The sequence below is a fragment of the Caretta caretta genome, chromosome 6 (genome assembly GCF_965140235.1).
Source record: "Caretta caretta isolate rCarCar2 chromosome 6, rCarCar1.hap1, whole genome shotgun sequence".
NCBI lineage: Eukaryota > Metazoa > Chordata > Testudines > Cheloniidae > Caretta > Caretta caretta.
This window is the reverse complement of record NC_134211.1, coordinates 2,742,935-2,762,890: the sequence shown is the minus strand read 5'-3', so window position 1 is coordinate 2,762,890 and position 19,956 is coordinate 2,742,935. Positions and strand designations below refer to the sequence as shown.

General features: G+C 51.9%; 1 protein-coding gene and 1 pseudogene across 1 annotated transcript; both read left to right on the top strand.

Annotated features, from left to right (window-relative positions):
• Positions 1 to 2,083: 2,083 nt before the first annotated feature.
• On the top strand, positions 2,084 to 5,809 carry LOC125637854 (perforin-1-like; annotated as a pseudogene).
• Positions 5,810 to 10,630: 4,821 nt separating this feature from the next.
• LOC125637851 (perforin-1-like) lies at positions 10,631 to 13,874 on the top strand. Its single transcript, XM_048852890.2, has 2 exons — positions 10,631 to 11,160; positions 12,764 to 13,874. Exons 1-2 carry the CDS (start codon positions 10,631 to 10,633, stop codon positions 13,872 to 13,874), a joined length of 1,641 nt encoding a protein of 546 aa, XP_048708847.2.
• Positions 13,875 to 19,956: the final 6,082 nt, after the last annotated feature.

Genomic DNA, 19,956 nt, shown 5'->3' with positions numbered 1-19,956 from the left:
AGATACTCCAGGGATCGACACAGTTCTAAACACACAGCGGATAGGCTGGGCTCCCGGGGGAAGGATTCATTAGGGGGCTGTTCCCTAACTGTTGTTTTTGTTGCTTTCCAGAATTACCCAGCAGCTCTTGTGTTAATTATTTCACCATGAATGCACGCACCCCACACACCATCCAGCTGGATGTTCCCTGCGCATATGATCAGCAGTGATGCTGATATATCACTTGCCATTGGTAAGATTCACAGTTAACACCCATAACACGGCTAATACTCTGAAACTAGTTAACACCCAGGAGAACATTCCACTGGGCTATTGATTCTGGCTGTCAGCAGACTCAGGGAGATGGTACTGCATTAGGGTCACATTGAAAAAGGCAAATTCCCCCTGACTCTGGGATTAAAGTGTCTTCCTGGCTCATGCCTACCTACATCTGCTGAGAGCCTAGATTAATAGCTCCATGATGCAGTTAACTGGTGAATGATGACTGTTAACTCTGAACCCTACTGACTGCAAGTTAAATATCTTCAGCATGGAAAACTGTCATGCAGCTTTGCAGCTCCACCACAAAATGATTTGCTTCTGGGAGGCTTCCAGACCTCTGACTCTTTGCAAATGTATCTCCCTGCCTCAATAAACATTTGTGAAAGGAAGTTGGTAAACAGGGATCCGTGTCATTCTTCTAACCCCACTAGGAGGGAACAAGATGGAGCAAATTGGAAATGAGCAGGTGCAATATATTGGGTACACTAGCGGGAGTAATGGGCTGGAGGGGAGAGAGGCATGACAAGACAGGGAAGCTAGACATCCGGGTGACTTTGCTGCAATGGGGAATCCAGTGTCATGTGGCTAATGCCAGTCAAAGGGAAGCGTTTCTGTCAGGGGCACAGTGGGGTGGATAGGAAAGGGAGCCAAGGAAATGGGCAGTTTTATTATGGGGTATTAATAGCACACAGGTGATATTTACAGGTGAGTAATACTTCCAAGGGATCCTGGAGGGGATAGGAGGCCTTTCCCATCTACAGGACCCTATACAGCAGGGGTTCCCAAACTGTGGGCCATTCCCTAACGGTGGGCCATGACATAGTGCTGGGTGTTCCACCATGGGCGGTGCTGGAAGGGGGATGGGAGGACGTTGCCCCCACAAACTGTGTACATTGGTGGAGTGGTAGCCGGCGATGGCCCCTTCCCAGGGCCAGAGGAGCCCAGCACCCCCGCGGGTGGCAGAGGCTGAAGCAGGACCAATCCCCAATTTTTGCGTCAGATCCCTAAATGGCCCCCTCAAGGATTGAACTCACAACTCTGGGTTTAGCGGGCCAATGCTCAAACTACTGAGCTATCCCTCCCCCCACACAGCTCTCAGTGATTTCACCTGTTAGTGGGGAAGTCTAGACCCGGTTATCAGTGATTTGAGCTCTATTGGTCTGCAAACAAAAGACTCCCAATTGAGTCTTAATCACCTCTGTTAATACACAATAAAGAGAGGTAGGTCAAATGGACAACACCAGGCACAAGAACATGTCCCCAGCTACCCTCATCTCTTGGCACCCCTGTCCCCTCCCTAGTGAGTGCAATTCAGATGAGGGCGAACCTCTCACTCAGGGCAGGCCAAGCACAGCTCTGCTGCCCTTGATTCACACAACAAGGATAACATCCCTTTATTACCCTTGCCCCCAATAACAAAGCGATTTGCAATCCAACACCAGCCAAAAGTGATCATTTAGGCAAAGCAGCCCCACCACGCTGCTCACCTAGGCAGGACTGGGTGTGTTCATGCAAACAAGGTCAGCTCCTGAAGGCCTATTACATGGCTCATCCCTAGATGTCAACGGAAAGCTCATTCCGACCCTGCTTACATTATTCTGCATCGGTACAGCACCTGGCAGTCTAGGGTCCTGGCCCATGGCTAGAATTCCTAGATGATACAACAACACAAATAATAAAAAATAATAAATTCTATTTATATTCCACTAGTTCTCTCTATTTATCATGCCTTCTCCCCGGGAATACCAGTATGGAGGGAACGGAATTCATCTTGAGCTCCCATAATTACCTAGTAACCCACAATGCACTGCAAAAATGTCCCATGAGGTATTGCACCAGATGATGGAATAGGGGATACCGGGATGCCTACCCATAATGCCCCACACCATCTGCAGACAAAGCCTCTTCGGTGGCCCAGACGAAAGCAGCCAAATGCTCACAAGTTCCAGCAATATGGCAAAGTCGGCATCTGTCAGCTCCCAAAAGATCTGACGGTGAAACGTTTGAGGGCAGATGTGGCATGTCGTCCTGGAGTTCAACAGAAAGTGGCGCTCCTATCTTCAGTGACAACCGCATTCCAATAACCTGTTAAAATCATTACCCAGAAAATGCAACCCTTTAAGGAATAGCAAGGATTTCACTAGTAAGAGGAAGATAAGTTAGAAAGAAGTAATCGCTCTTCTGTAACCTATTTTCCAGCCATAAGTGTTTGCCTTCAAATTGAAAGAATAAAGACTTTGGAAAGTATCTAAAAGGAAGTAAGCTAATAATATTGAAATAGGAATTACAGCTTTTATGACCTCATTCTTAGCTCTTGATAACACATTGGCATCTTTCATAAGACAATCTTGCTGATCTGTTTATCTTTTGATGAAAAGGTTTGTAGATTTACAATTGCCCACTGATACCTTCGACACCTTGCAATTAAAGCCTTCTGTCACACATATGCTACAAAGCGTCAATCCCAAGGACACATATGTGCCTCTCAAATCATAGCATATAAGGAAATAGTACAGAAGATTAAAGGACATACACGTTACCAGCTGCATTTCAGAACTTGTGTAAACACATTTATGGCCAATAGTGTTATCTCCTCTCACATCTGAGGCCTGTCGCCTTGACAGAAAACAGAATTCCTCCTAGGAATTACCTTAGCTAGCTGAAATCTTTCACATGATGAAATCAGCAATAGATCGCATGCCTGTAAGTTATTATATTCTCCAAAGATAGTACATAATAAGAGTTATGAGTATCTCTTCAATCCCGTAAAGGCGCAGGCAGGTTTGTTGTGACCTCACATTTTCAGAATAAATTATTCAATCTACACTGGTAATAAGCTTTTGATCACGGCCTCTGCAATCTACCAGACAAAGGTCTAATAAGGTCTGATGGCTGCAAATTGAAGCTAGCCAAGTTCAGACAGGAAATAAGGACACAATTCACCAAGGGCCATGGTGGATTTCCCATCATGGACAATTTTGAAATCCGGAATGGTTTTTGTTATTTTTTTCCTAGGAGACCAGCTGTAGGGATTCATTCAGGGCACTTCTCTGGCCCGTGTTATCCAGGAGGTCAGACTAGATGATCACAACAGTCCCTTCTGGGCTTAGAGTCTGTGGATCTAGAACACTGAGCTCTACCCTCACAAGACGCCAATGTCCGACGGTACGTCACATGGTGGCCGCTTCTCTCTCCCAGGTTTCGCGTTACCCACAAACCTTCGCTCAGCAGCCATTTTACCCAGGCCCTGAGGAACGTCCCGGAGGATTACACCCACAGCTTGCTGCAGCTGGGGGGGCCGGGCGGGGCATGTGACGGCCATGCGGGTCTGCAAGGCGGCGCTGGATGGGGTGAAGGCTGATGAGGTCAAGGACTGTCTCAGCCTGGAGGCCTCCGTCAGCATCGGGGCCAGGAAGGGCAGGGCCCAGGCGGCCTTCAGCCAGTGTGAGGAGCAGCAGAAGAAGAAGAACTTCAAGGGGAGCTTCCACGAGACCAAAGCAAGTGCCACACCGAGGTGACGGGCGGCCACAGCCACGCCGACCTGTTGTTCTCTGAGGGGCAGGACGCCGGGGTGTTCTCGGCCTGGATGGAGAGCCTCAAAGCCAGCCCCGGCCTGGTGTCCTACTCGCTGCGCCCCATCCTTGGTGAGGCAGGACAACCCCAAGCGGGAGGTGCTGAGGCAGGCGGTGAGCGAGTACGTCGCCGAGAGGGCCCTGTGGAGGAATTGCACCTGGAGCTGCCCCCGGGGACCCAGCGCAGCGCCCATGACTCCTGCTCCTGCATCTGCCCCAGGGATGGCTCCACCAACACCATGTGCTGCTCGCGGGAGCGGGGCCAGGGGAAGCTGGCGGTGACGGTGGAGCGGGCCAGCGACCTGTGGGGCGACTGCTCCAGCCCCACTGATGCCTACGTCAAAGGTCTCCTTTCAGGGCCAGAAGCCGCAGAAGGAAACCGTCTGGAACGCCGACAACCCAGCTTGGGGCATTCGCCCAGGCCTGGGGCCCCTATGGGTGGGGGAGACCAGCCAGCTCCGCCTCCAGGTCTGGGACGAAAACAACAAATATGACAGCGACCCGCTGGGGACCTGCAACGAGCTGCTGCGCTCTGGGCAGGGCTGGTACCAGGTCTGCTACTTGAACCTCAGTCAGCTGGCACCATCCTCCCCCACAGCACCTACCCCGCATGCCCACCCTCCCCCTCATCAAACCAGATTCTCTCCTGCCAGGCCCAGTGTTGCTCAATGGCCCATTGTCTCTAACAGGAAGTGGCGGGTGAAAAAGCCTCACCCCAGCTTCCCAGCAGGCTGCCAGATGCTGGGTCTAGCAGGGCGGTAGCTGGCAGATGAGGGGGGACGAAGGCAGCTCTGGGCTGCTCAGCCTCTATCTCGTGAACACGCACTGGGTCCTGAGGCAGGAGCCCTGCTCTTTGCTGGACCCACTGGAGTCAGGTAATCAAAGGGCAGAGGAGCTATGGGGGCAGGTGGGCTGAAAGTTCCTGCAGGGAGAAGCTGGCTGGAACGAGGGGTGGGGAGCAGTGGTTGGGGTCCCAGGGAAGGTACCCCACTGCTAAGGACCTTGCTACCCAGGGCTCCTTGGTTAACCATCCTCTCCCCAAAGTTTACAGCACACTGGCCCTCCTCTGCACCCCACAACAGTGCTGTGTGGCTGTTCCAAGCTGCCCAACCCCAGAGGTGGCTGCATCTCGGTGCCAGGTGAGCCATCCCCGGGCGGCATCACTGAGCAGCTACTTCACAGCTGTCTCACCCCAGAGGTAGCTGCATCTCAGTGCCAGGTGAGCTGTCACGACATTATAAGCAGATGTCTGTTATAAGCACTGCCTGTTATTAAGGTTGCCCAAAGCTTCACGTTACAAGACCCTGTTTCCAGTTGCCTGGAACTTTGGCAAACTTTCCCCAAAAGACTGGAGTAAATGGGGACAAGGAGGCTGGAGAGATTGGGGCAGGAGAGAAACTGTGAATCGGGGTTGGAGAGGAAAGGCTGGGGCTGGCTGGGCAGCGAGACTGGGACTGGGAGCTGGTGAGGAGACTGGGACTGACTGGCTAAAGGACCTGTGCATTGCTACACGCTCATAACACAGCTCTGCACTAAGACAATGACCACAGTCGAGTCTCATGCTTCAGGGCTTCAGCTGGTCACCTGCAGGGGTCAGGAAGGAATCCCTTCCCCCCACATGCATAATTGACCAGCATCTGGGATTCCCCACCCCATCCCCGATTCCTCTGAAGCACCTGAGGTCAGCCACAGCTGGAGACTAGACACTGGCTGGTTCAGTGCTCTGAGCTGGTCCAGAAAACCCTCATTCTGGCTGCCTGGCTGGTGGGGCAGGGTTGCCAGATATGAGGCTAGGAAGGAATTTCCCCCCAGGGCAGACTGGCAGGGACTGTGGGAGCTTTTCTCCTCCCTCTGCAGCTGGCACCTCCTGGGATCATCGGGACATATCTCACCTCATTCCCTGCCACGGCAAGGGCCCCGGGCATGGCTGGCACCTGGGCCCTGTTCCCTGCCCCTGGCACAGCCTGGCCTACTGAAGGCTGAATGGTTTGGTCTAACCCAAGGGGTGGGCTCGATACAAATGTAGCTGGTAAAATTCCCTGGCCTGGGCTCACAGGGCATCAGACTAGATCCTCTAATCTTCTGGCCCCAACTCTGTGAAAGTACAAAGGATGCTGGGAATGGGAGTAGAGGGCACAATGGGACTGGGGGGAAAGAGGTAAGGGGAGCCCATAGGGTCAGTGCGGGAAGGACAGAGGCAGTGGTTCCCCATGGCACCCTGTAATGCCCAGCTGCCCTCACCCTGCTCCACGTGTCTTCAGTCCATCATGGCACCAATCTCTCAGCCACCCAGAGCACCCAGAGTACCCCACTTCTGCCAGCCCAGTGATTCTCAGTGGCTCATTGTCTCGATGGGGGAATGGCAGGTGACAGCTAGCTCCTATGTTGATCTAGAGGGCGGCACCTTGCTGGTTAAATTGGGGCTGAGACATGGAGGCGAAGGCAGATCTGGGCAGCTCGGCCTCTGACTGGTGAACGTGCGCTGGATCCCGAGACAGGAGCCCTGCGCTTTGCTGGATCCACTGGAGACGGTATTCTAGGGGGCAGGGCAACTTGGGGGGTGGGCTGAGAGGGGCAGATCCAGGCCAGAGTGACAGACACTGGGGAGAGGGCATGCTGGGGAATCTAGGGGGGCAGCACCGTACCCCACTGATGACCACTGTGCTACTCAGGGCTCCGTGGATAACCATCTTCTTCTCAAAGACCACAGCCCTCATCTGTGCCCCCCAGTCTGGGTAGGCAGCTGTTCCCCAGTTCCCCTTCCCCAGAGGTGGCTGCATCTCAGCTCCAGGTGAGTCATTTTGGCATTGCAGACGGTGTTGGTAGCCTAGCCTGTTATTAAAGCGAACCCAGATTTCCCATCATATGACACTCTTTTCAGTTGACTCTTCCTTACTAGACTTTAACTATCTGAGCTGAAATTTTCCATGCTGGCCGGTGTCTACCGCAAGCTGAATATTCTGGGAGAATTTCAGCCAAAACAATTAATCCATTCCCAAGAGAGAGGCAAAGGAAAAATACAGTGTTTTGCCCACATTAAAAAATTTCTTGCCATCTCTTTTTTAACTGCTCTAGTGGCCTGGCTCTTCATACCGGGCCGGCATCTTTTGCTGTCAGAGCAGGACTTTCCCTGTAATTTCTCCTCCAGGCCGGGCTGGGGCCGGGCAGTGTTAGGGGGCTTATTCCTTCACCCACTTACTTCCCTGGTCCTTCTCGCATGAACAGAGAGCAACAATACCCGAAGTCCAAAGGTGCAAACAATTCGATGTTTATTGGGGTGAACTTCCAGCAAGCATGATTCCAGTTTCCTTCCTTAGTGTCCCCCTTCCTAGCTCTGACACCACAGAGCCTTACACCTGTGTCCCTGTTCCCATTCCTGCCCTTAGCCAAACATGATTCCAATTTCCCCACTCCCCTTCCCTGTTCCCATTTCCCCCTTTAGCAAAACATGATTCCATTTTACTTACCCTCATTCCCTGTTCCCATCTCCCCCACCCACCCACCCCACACATCCACCCACTCACTTCCTGATTGACTGCAGACTGCATTTTCCACCTTTATGCATCCGATGAAGTGATCTGTAGCTCACGAAAGTTTATGCTCAAATAAATTGGTTAGTCTCTAAGGTGCCACAAGTCCTCCTTTTCTTTTTGCGAATACAGACTAACACGGCTGCTACTCTGAAACCTGCAGACTATATAGTAAAACTTGAGTTCTGCTTAGCTATACCTTAACCAATCATTTTCCTGAAATTTAACTAACCAATCCTAATGTATTGTAACATGACTATGTAACCAATTATATCCCACCACCTTAATTAGTTTACACCCAGCAAAATCAATTATACAGTAGACAGGAACAATCACAGAACCAGACAGAGATTATACAGACAAACAATAGCAAAGTGGGAACTATAATGACAAAACAATACAGAAGTGAGGATTTCACATCCCAGCTATTGATAAGTGAGTTCTTGCCAGACAGGATGCTATCAAACTAAGTTTCCTTTTACATTTTCTCCGCACTTCCCTTTCTCTGGAGGTGATAGGACAGGATTGTATTCCTAACAGCCCAATAGCACCTTATTTCAATGTGACGAGTTTGGAATGTGAGGAGGTGACCGGTCGCTTCGCAGCTTATGGCTGCCTCTGCTGCTTAGCCAAAGATCTTAGCCTAAGAACAGGGCCTCAGACTGTCACAGTAAGAGAAGGACCTTACAGCAGCAGACAGTGATTTTGATTCTTTCTTTTATACCTCTAGAACTAGCCAGGTGATAAGAATACACCTAAATTCTTAGAGTATAGGCCTTTACCGACAGGCCTGAAGATCTATATCCTAACAGGCAGCACAACAGCGAGCAGGGAGCCTGCTGCTTCTGGGGTCTTAGCGACCCTCCAGTCCTGGCACCCAGGCGGTGCAGAGGAGGAAGTGCCTGATTCCAACACAGAGCGGATAAAAACTAGACCAAGGGGGGGAGCTGGAAGGTGCAGATTCGGGCAAGGAGTTGGGAGAGACCAGGAGGGCAGCGATGCTGTGACTGAGAGTTGGAGGAGGGGTGAGTGAGGCTGGTTGTGCAGGGAAGTTGGGATGGAGACCTGGCAGGCGGTGGGAAGGCTGGGGATGGCTGGACAAGGAGACTGGGATGAGGCGCCGGGGGGAGGAAGAGACGGGACTGGCACTGGTTGGAGAGGATGGAGGAGAAGGGGTCCAGTTTGAGGCAAATGGGCAGAAGGTTCTGTGCCCATGAGAGCACTCTGCCCTCCTGAGCCTGGACGGGACCCCAGGATCCCCAGGTGCCAGTGTCTTCTGCTGGGGAAGGTAAATTACCCAGAGGGTTGCACATGTCATTGCTTCTCCTGTCTGAGCTCAAAGCACCTCCTCCCTGGGATCCTCGCATCCTTCTGCCCCGCCACGAGCTGCCTGGGTGCCTCCTCCCATCCCCCTCGAGCTCAGGGCATCCATTCCCATTTCCCCCATTCTCATTTCTTTTGTGATTGGCTGGCAGATCAGTTATTCAGGGTGTCGACAGGTTACACCCCACTGGGAGGCTGAGCAAGATTAAACTGGGCATTGTTGGGACAGGTTAATTTCTGGGGGGGAGGGATAGATCAGTGGTTTGAGCATTGGCCTGCTAAACCCAGGGTTGTGAGTTCAGTTCTTGAGGGGGCCATTTAGAGATCTGGGCCAAACATTGGGGACTGGTCCTGCTTTGAGCAGGGGGATGGACTAGATGACCTCTTGAGGTCCCTTCCAACCCTGATATTCTATGATTCCAGATTTAGCTGATGCTGCTGGCTCTGCTAACCGATGCCAGGGTCTCTGGGCATCCCCCATTTCCTTCTCCTGGGTTCCCGACTACCCCCCAAAATGTGCAGGGCTCTGCCCGGCGACGCCTAGAACAGTCGCTGACATTTGGGAACTGATTGGCTGCGACATTGAAAAATGACATCGAAACCGAGAATAGCCAGATCTGTTTAGTGCAGTGGTGTTGTCGCCAGGTTGGTCCTGCTGTAATAGAGAGACAAGGCGGGTGAGGAAATATCATTTATTGGACCAGCTTCTCTTGGTGAGAGAGACAAGCTGTTGGGCTGCACCGAGCTCTTCTTCCTGAGACACGAAGAACCTTGGAGAGCTGAAGGCTGGTCTCTCTCACCCACAGACGTTGGTGCAATAAAGGATATTTCCTCACCCGCCTTGTCTCACTATAATGTTTATGTTTATTATGCTAGCATTAGAAGCCTAAAGGGAGATCAGGGCCCCCCCTTGTGCCGGGCGCTGCACAGACCCAGCTGACTGAGATCAAGGCACCGTTATGACTGGCTCTGTCCAGACACACAGGGAGAGAAAGTCCCTGTCTCGAAGCTCTGACCCAACAAAGGCAGGATTATTCTCCCCATTTTACAGATGTGGAAAGTGAGGCCCAAAGAGATTAAAAGGTTTGTCCAACGTCATATGGGGTCTGTCGCAGAGCTGAGAATAGAACCCAGGAGTAATTGTACCATTTCTGCTCCTTACGTGCCAGGCGAACGTTCCTGTAAGCTCTCTTCTGCGTTCTCAGTAGTGAGACAGAGTAGCCAACAGATAGAAAAATCCACACAGCAAGTTACCTGCCTGGAAAGAAATTATGATTATTTATTATCTGAATTATGGATGCACCTGGGAACCCCAGTCATGGATCAGGACCCCATTGCACTAAATATGCGTTGAAAATATTGTCCTGAAATTGCCTCATAGCCTGTGGAAAGCATTGGCACAGGAGACGAATAGGGCCAAGAGTTTAACAGGATTCCAAACAGGACTTTCTTTGGACATTGGGAAAACCAGAATTATAATCCTAAGGGATTTAAATAAATTTGTTTAAAAGGGATATGTCTTATGCTTCAAAGTCTGAACCCACCTCTGATTAACGATGGGCAGGGGGAATTGGCCTCTGTTAGAGATTGCAGACTGGGCTAGATGGGCCCTTGGGTCTGATCCAGGGTGGTAGGGAGGGTTCAGGATACCAGTCTAGATGGGCCTATGAGTCTGATGTGGGTCTGATTGGGCTGATGAAACCCTAGAAAATGACCCTCAATCGGTGGCTAAATGTAACAAAATACACCACTTTCAATGTCCACTAGGGGGCCCCAGTGGTTGACAAAAAGACAGTGGTAATTGAATGCCTCTGTCTCTGTCTCTCTCTCCATATAAGTAAGTTAACCTGTGGAACTGCCTGCTACTGAATTATGATTTATTCAGGATCTCTATATGTCTCTCCCTGTAGGGGTTTCTGAGACTGACGCCCCAACACACCAGTCATGCCCAAACCTAGTGTCTTCATGTTCCTCCTCCTATTCCTCCTCCCCGTGGTCTCCCCCGAATGCCAGACGGGCACGGCTGCTGCATGCACGAATGCAACCTTCGTGCCCGGGTACAACCTGGTGGGAGAGGGGATTGATGTGACCACACTGGGCAGGACGGGGGCCTACTTGGTGGACACCAGCCAGTGGCGCGGCCCGAATGGCACCTGCACCCTGTGCCGGAACCCGCTGCAGGGAGGCCAGTGGCAGAGGCTGCCACTGGCCGCGGTGGACTGGAGGGTCCGCGTCTCGTGCCAACGAAAGCTCAGCAGCTCGGTGCAGCAGTCGGCCATGGGCATGATGGAGTCCGCAGCGTCCGTGGTGCAGAACGACTGGAAGGTGGGGCTGAAAGTGTCCATGGTGCCCATGGTTAATATCAAGATGGGGCTGGCCGGCTCACGTTCCAAACTGGCCGAATTCGTCACGCAGAAGTCGCGGAAGGACAAATATGCCTTCATAAGGCATGAGGTTTCCTGCCAATATTATGGGTAAGGACCAGCTTGGACACCTCCCAGTCTGGGGATGGCTCGCCTGGTACTGAGATGCAGCTAGCTCTGGGGAGGGGCAGATGGGTAACAACTGCACAGTGATGACATACCGGGATGTCTCGCCCAGTGCTGAGATGCAGCCACCTCTCGGGTGGGGCAGCTGGGAAACAGTTGCACAGTGGTACCACCAGCCATCCAGGGCCTTTCCCTTGTTAGGAGCTGTCTCGTTCTGGGGTGCGATCCAGGCCAGTGAGGGATTGTGTCACTGCCTGACCTGTAGCCCTAAATGCAGCAAGAGACTCTGCCTCTCTGAGTCCCTTCTCTGGATGCCCCACGAGCCAGCAGTGAGTATCTGTGCGTGAATCAGCTCTGAGACCAGCAGCCTGTGTGTTACCCCCCAGCCACACGCTGGTCGATGACCCCAACACACTTCCCATCCCAAGTGTCCCCCAAACCGTGTGCTTTGCAATCTCCATCCCTCTTGTGGCCCATTCGGAGAGATTTAAGGTTCCTTTGTTCCTTTAAAGATACAACACTCAGCAGCTTGCCGGGCTAACTGGAGTTCACATGCACTTTACGTCAAACACAGCACAGGGTGGGGTTAGCAAGTTTCTGAAGTAAGGGAGAGAGGAGGGTGAGTGAGGTCAAGCACAAGGGATAAGGACAAGAGTGATTACAAGCAAAGTGAAAAGCGCTTTCTGGTGGCTAAGATGTAACAAAACAAGGCACAACCTTTGTGCAAGGCAGTTTCCTTATCAATCTACCTTCCAGCGAGATGGTTGACCACCCCTCTGGTCGAGATCTCCCACCGAGTCCATTGTGTTTGGGTCCTTTCTCTTCTTAAGTGAAAGATCATTTGGGGTCCTCAGCCCTTCCCTTGATAGCCCAGTGAACCTTTGCAATGGATTCCCCTTACAGTCACCCAGCCATAGTAAAGTCCACCCAAGCTGTGAGGAAGGTGACGTGGAGTCAGCTGGCCAAGGAAAGTCCTTACTGGTTTCTTCCCCTGCTTGGGGTTGCTAAAATGCAAATCGATCTGTTTCCTGCACTCTCCTCCCCCTGCCGTTTTAATGGTCCTGTTGACCCTCATTTGCAGTCCCCTTGTCTCTTACTGTGCCTTGGAGATGCCTTTCAGGGACAGAACCACAGTCCGTTGTCGAGGGTGGAGTACCTATCGCCCTGCCTGGCAGACGCACTCTGATAACAGAATTTCCCACCCGTATGCGTGTTTGGATGTGTCCTCCATACAGACGCCTCGCATTGATAGCAATGAGCAGCACGGCATTAGCTTGCTGTTGATAAGTTTACGTGGCCCTTTTTAGATTCAGGTGACGACATGAGTGAGGTGGGGAGGCCAGCTGAGACTCACTACCAGATACCAGGGAGCCCTTGTCCTCTGGCATTGGGGTGCTGTTAGGGTCACACCTGAGCCACAGGGTTGCTGGCTGAGATCCAGCCTGAGGGCAGGGGACTGGCTGGGTCAGTGGGGTGGGGAATGGGACATGGGGTCTTTCCCCTCTAGGGGCTGCTGCTCTGATCTGAACCTGGCTAGCTATGGAGGATTTTCTAATTGTCCCATAAATTCTTTGGGTCCCTGGGGCAGGTTCCGGGTCAGTGAGAAACCTCCATTCACCAGCCATTTCACCCAGGCGGTGAAGAACCTTCCAAGCCTGTACAACAAGGCCTCTGAGCCGGAGTACCATCATCTGATTCAGACCTATGGCACCCACTATGTGTCTCAGGCATCCCTGGGGGGCCGGGTGCAGGACATGACTGCGGTGCGGGTCTGCGAGGCGGCGCTGGATGGGCTGACCGTCAATGAGATCAAGGACTGTCTGAGCACGGAGGCGGCCGTGAATATTGGGGTGGCCTCATTGCAATTCAGCTTCAACAAGTGCAAGGCGAAGAAAAATAAGTTGAAATTCCATCAGAGCTTTCACGAGACGTACCGGGAGCGCTACGTAGAGGTGGAAGGAGGGAAGAACACGGCCGACCTGCTTTTCTCCAACAATTACGTTGGGGTCTTCTCAGATTGGATGAAAACCCTGGAGTCCCTCCCTGGCCTTCTCACTTACTCCTTGAGGCCGATCCACACCTTGTTGGGGCAGGACGACCCCAAGCAGGAGGTGCTGAGGCAGGCAGTGAGTGAGTACATCCGTGAGAGGGCCCTGCGGGTGGATTGCACCAAGAGCTGCCCAGCGGGGACCCGGCGGAGCGCCCTCGACCCCTGCTCCTGTGTCTGCCCTGGGGACAGCTCCACCAACACCATGTGCTGCTCGCAGCAACGGGGCCTGGCAAGGCTGACGGTGACTGTGGAGCGGGCAAATGGTCTGCGGGGCGACCCCATTGGTGCTACGGATGCCTACGTCAAGGTCTTCTTTGGAGGGAGGGAGATCCGAACTCGCACCATCTGGAACAACAACAATCCCGTCTGGTACAGACACATGGACTTCGGCACCATCCATGTCACCGTCGCCAGCCAGTTCCGTGTCGAGGTATGGGACAAAGACTGGTCGAGGGATGACGTGCTGGGGTCCTGCACGGTCCCGCTCACATCTGGGGGGCCCCGCCAGAGGGAGTGCTACCTGAAACGTGGCCGCATCTGGTTCCGTTACAGTCTGCCCTGTGGGCCCAACCTTCAGGGCCAGAGATGTTCTGAGTATGTTCCCCAGCCCCCCCAGCACAGCATAGTCCAAGGGAAGGGGCTATGGTGAGCACCCTGGTTAGGGAATTGAAGAGGGGCACGGGTGTGCATCGGTCAACAGTGTTCCCTGTCCCTCAAAGCATTTCCTAGCTCCCACTCTGCTGATGCCACTGGGCTTCATGCTGTCATTTCTGCTCGGGAATCGGTGTCTCCTATGCCCATAACAGCCTCCTCCCTTCCATGGACCAGTCACCCTCACAACTCTCTCTGGAAAGGCATCCCACCACTAACTGCCAATTCCTGAGCCACTGAACCAGTACATAAATGAACTGTCTCCAACCAACCAACCAACCAATCCAGCACTGTATGTATCCAGTGCATCCAAACTATCCATCAATCCATCCAACCAACCAATGTATCTATCCAGAACATCCATGAAATCTCTCCAACCAATCAGCCAAGAAATCAACCAGCTACTGTCTGTATCCAGTGCATCCAATGTATCCTTCAAACCAATTAATGTATCAAGGTCATCCTAGCAATCCATCTAATCAACTAATGTATGGATCCCCTATGTCCAACATCTCCATCCAGCCAATCAATCAACCAATCATTGTATCTAGTGCTTCCAACATATCCAAGTGTAATACTGACCGATCCAGGTCATCGGCGAGTGGGACTGAACCTGGGACCTTTGGGGCTAAAGCCATGAGCCTCTGCCGCATGAGCTAAAAGCTTGCTGGCACTTAACCCAGGCTGTAAAGCAGCCAGATTTCACTCTCCCTCTAGTAGTCTCAGTGCATCAGGGTTACATAAGCAAGCAACCAATATATGTATCCAGTGCATCTAATGCTAATATAACATTGGCAATTGGTCACATTCACAATTAACACCCAGGAGGACATGCCAACATGCCACAGAGCTATTGATTCAGGCTGTTAGCAGGCTCCAGGAGATGGCCCTGCATTGGGGTCACATTGGAAAGGACAAATCCCCCTAACTCTGGGTTTAAAGTGTCTTCCTGGGTCACACCTACCTGCATCTGCTGACAGCCAAGATTAATAGCTCCATGGTGCAGTTAACTGGTAAATGTGGACTGTTAGCTCTGAACCCTACTGACTGCAAGTTAAATAGCTCCAGCATGGAAAACTGCCAGGCAGCTTTGCAGCTCCACCACAAAATGATTTGCTTCTGGGAGGCTTCCAGATCTCTGGCTCTTTGCAAATGTATCTCTCTGCCTCAATAAATATTTGTGAAAGAAAGTTTGTAGCCAGGAATCCATGTCATTCTTCTAACCCCACTGAGTTGGACCAAGATGGAGCAGATTAGAAATGAGCGCGTGCAATACGTATTTGGGGACACTAAGGAGGCACTGGGCCTGAGGGGAGAGAGGCGTGACAAGACAGGGGAGCTAGACGGCTGGATGAGTTTGCTGCAATGGGGAATCCAGTGTCATGTGGCTAATGCCAGTCAAGGGAAGTGTTTCTTTCAGGGACATAGTGGGGTGGCTAGCAAAGGTACACAAGGAGATGGACAGGTTTATTATGGGGTATTAATAGTGCACAGCTGATATTTGCAGGTTAATAATATTGCCAATGTATCCTAGAGGGGATATGCAGCTTCTTCCATCTACAGGCCATATATAGGACCAGCTCGTACAGGGGGGCGGGGATTGGGATGCATGGCAGTAGAGGGCAGTGTGCTGCAGGGAATGCCTTGGGGGGCTCAGTAGGGGGTGCTGTCCTCAGACATTAAGCACTGATCCCAACGCCCCAATGTGGCGCTAGGGGCCACTATGCTTCCAGGAGCAGGACAGGTGGTGAACGTTGATGGTTGGAAAATGGTTTACAAAGATATCGGTTGCTTCGATCTAACTTATCTTTCTCTTACTAGTGAAATCCTTGCTGTTCCTTACAAGGTTACATTTTCCGGGTACTGATTTTAACAGGATATTGGAACCCGGTGGTCACTGAAGGCAGGAGCCACGTCTCCTGTTGAACACCAGAACTACATGCCACGTCCACCCTTGAAACTTTCACTGTCAGGTCTTTTGGCAGCCGACAGGCGCTGTCTGACATTGCTGGGCTGCCTGTGTCTGGGCCACCCAAGAGGCTGGGTCCTCAGCGGAGGTGGTGCATTTTGGGTAGGCTTCCTGGTATCCCCCATGCCACCATCTGGTGTAATGCTTCCTGGGACATTTTTTCAGTGCATTGTAGGTGACCAGTTGTAGGAGCGTCAGTCTCGGAGGAAGGCCATGCCTCCTCAGTCTTGGGCCCCTGACAAGACAAGGGTTACTGGGGGAGAATTAGCCCTGGCCCCCTAGGTAGCGCTCAGAAACAACCAACCGTCAAGGGGCTCAGGCCTACAGGCAGAGCAGAGCCCCAAACAGTCTAGGGGCTCAGGCCCTCAGGCTGGGTGGAGTAATAAACAGTCTGACATACTGACTCTGGCAGACCTTAGACAAGCGCTGGCCTCTTGGCCTAAGGTGGGGAAGCTGCCACTCCAGGAGTGGGGCGGCTGCAGGGGGTAGGGGGAGCCAGGCCCACCTTACTCCTACCGGGTCCCAGCCCAGGGCCCGAACAGTGGCGGATGGTTCCACCGCTGGGTCAGCAGCAGGCATCCGACCATAACACGCTGAGCCCAAGCGCTGGTTAAAGCTAATCTCTCCGCTGGCCATGTAAAGTGCTTCCCCCAAAGCAGGTCTGATTGTCCAGCCGGCTCCCCGGCCCTGCTCCCTAGTCTAACCCTAACCTGACTCCATTACTCTACCCCTAAATCCTGCTCTAATGATATGCCTGCTCCCGTCCCCTAACCCTAACGTAACCCCTACGCTAACCCTAACCCTGCTCCCCTTCCAAGATCAGATCATTGAGAATGGACCCATCTAACCTGATATCCCATCCCACCCCTGCCACCCCAGATCAAAGTCAGACCATGGGCCCATGTAACTTAGTATCCTGCCCCCTCCCTGCCACCCTGAATCATGCCCATCTAGCCCGGTATCCTGCCATCTCCCTGCCACCCCAGGTCAGACCAATGGGCCCATCTAGCCAGCCTTACATTGTGGCCAACTCTGGAATAACCTGCCCTCCTGGGCGCACTTTCCTCCTGACCCTCATTAATTAGAGGGCAGTTGAAGCCCTGGAGCATGAAATTTACAATCCTTTCAAACATATGTGTTTTAAACTCTTAGGAGTATAACTCTGGCTCTTCCATTCCCCATATAAAGACCCTATTCCGAATCCTAACTCACATCCTGTGCCAATGAGTTTCACAGGCTACAAGGGGAATTTAAAGATAGTATTTCCTTTGAGTATTTAAGGTTAGTGGGTTAGAGCAGAGTGGGGATTCCTGGCTTTCATCTCCAGCTCTGGGAGAGGAGTGCGGTCTAGAGAGTTAGAGCAGATTCGAATGCACAGAGATCTATTCAGGCTTTCACTATTTTTAATAAATGAGCTGTACAAATTGGCAGAGTCCATGTGTTTGTCTGTATGTCTACAGGTGGGGGCATGGAAAACTGCCAAACCAGCCAATCATTTGTCAGCTGAGATGCTGTAATGAGCCAGCCAGGGGAGGGGAGAGCGACACATTTCCCATTTGCACCTCTGTTTCCCCGCAAAGGACTCCCTACAAAGCATTTCCCGTCCCATGATGTAGGGAGGGGACGGGGCATCGCGAGGCCAGGAGGCGGAGAAGCAGCCAGAAGGGCAAGCGCAGGATTTCTGACTCACAGCTCGGTGATTGCATGTGGAGCGTGAGGGGCAAATTCCTCAGTTGTAGCTGGCAAGAAAGACATGGCTCGTTAGGGTCACTGAGATCAGAACCCAGCCCTGACTCCACTGGGTCACTTTGCATTTTCTCCAGGGTCCCGGAGATCAGCACACACACAATAGGGGCGGTGAGCTCTGTAGGAGCCAGTTCCTCACCCTCACAACTCATAGTCCAAGCAGACAAGACAGACCCAGAGTGAGGAAGGGAAACTGAGGCACAGCATGAGTCAGCGACTTGCCCACAGTCACACAGGGTGTTGGGAGGTGAACCCAGGAGTTCTGGAATCCTTCCCCAGGCCACAAACACAAGAGCACTGCCCTGTTCTCCAACACCCAACCTGGCTGATGTGTCTCTGAGGGTGGTGTGGAATAAGTAGATTCTGCAACACCTCAGCCTTCATTTCACAAATTAATTCTCTAGCCCTCAGGGCTGAAAAAAAAGCCATCCAACCAGTGTGACCATTGCCAGAGTCTGCAGAGAGCCTGACACAACCACTCTGAGCAGCGAGAACTGGCTGCATTTGTCTCCATGGGCTTGTTCACACTTGAAACTAATGATGTCACTTGCTGGCACATCAGTGTACCTTGACCTACTGATTGTTTGGGCGGATGAGGCAAGGGAAGGGAATGGGGGTGATACCCATGTGGGATGGGACAATTGGGAGTGGACACGGAGAGACCAAACAGGGATTCATGTCTATAGTTTAACTCCCATTGATTCTGAAGCCTAATGATAACCCTTTAAATGTCAGTTTTTACTCTGTCATTGCTGATGGTTTCAGCAGAGGGGTAGGAGAATGGGGGGGAGTGGTGCCCATGTGGGGTGGGGGGCAACTGGGAGCTGACACAGGGAAGTGAGGAGTGTTCATATCTATCATCCCCCCCCCCCCGACTCTGAAGTCTAATGATGACATGTAACAATAGCAGTTGTCACTATTCCCCGCCTGATCATGTTAGTGAGGGTGGAAGTGAAGCCACTGGGTGAGGGGAACTGGGAGCTGCTACAGGGACGGGGGAGGCGGGGAGGGCGGATTCAGCCCCATAATTCAACCCAATTTAATTCTGCAGCCCAAGGAGGATGCTTGAAATCATGAGTGCCAGTAATTTTTTTATTAGGGTAGCATGGAGACCCCAGTCGTGATCAGGGTCCGCGCCAGGCCAGGCACTGCACAGACGCCTGCAACAAGATCAGGGCACTAGCTCATCTTCTCTGCTCCCCCATAGCCCAGGGCAGAGGATTTCCCTGGCTCCCCCCTGTCCTGAGCCCACGAATGGGGGTTTGGCTAAAGCCGCTGTTCTACCAGGACTCCCAGGCTGAAGGGGACCCCACAAGAGCCCTGAGCAGGACTATTTTTTAAATCCCTCCCTGCGATACCCACTCCCACGTGAGGGTTGCCAACTCAGACCGGACACTATTTGCGGCAATGGTCCGACCGAGTTGGCAACCCTACCGCACTCCCGCATTGTTCCTTGCATTTATATCCTGCTCTCACCCACAGAAACCTGACATCGGGCAAATCCTGCAAGAGAGATGGATTTCCCCATGCTGAAAGAAAGAAAGAAAGAAAGAAAGAAAAGGGAAATGGATGAGAAAGAAAGAAAGAAAGAAAGAAAGAAAGAAAGAAAGAAAGAAAGAAAGAAAGAAAGAGCTAGTCAATATATTATAAACACAAATCAGACACAATTTTTTCCACTAAAAGAATAAAACAAATCTTGCTTAAGCCATGTAAAAAAACACTCGAAGTCCTGTTGGAACAGACATCAAATCTCTTTTCTATCCCTTGCTTAAATATAAGTATTAAAGCTTTATTTTTAAAAAAGAGGAAAACTTGCTTTACGTTGCTGAAATCCTGTTGTGGCACACGGCTGTCAGGTGTTGCTCACACGCAATGGGAATCAAATGGCACCACAATGTTGCCGTAAAAGGTGCCGATTGTTTGTTAATGGTTATAAACAGTAAGTTGTTTAAAAAAAAACTGGATTTTTTTTAACCGGCTTCAGCACCGTTTTTAGGACTGTGAAACCTCCCAGTCCAGTTATGTGCATGTCCGGGTCATTCTTGCTTTTTGAAAACCTTTGGGTGGGAGAACTCCTCGCAGCACTGTGCATTGGTCAAAGTGGGGTCTGGCCCACGAAAGCTTGTGCCCCAATCAATGTGTTAGTCTCTAAGGTGCCACGGGACTCCTCGTTGGTTTTACACCCGTGACAGGATGTGGGGTCTCGGAGCAACAAAATCTGGGAGCGTGACTCTCTGATCTGACTTGAGCCCGAGCGCCACCCCGGATCCAGAGCGTGCGAGAGAAATATGTACGGGAAAGCCAAGCTCAAAGAAAACAAGTAGCAACTTCCCAAATAGGAAAAACAACCGGGGAGGCCTTGTGG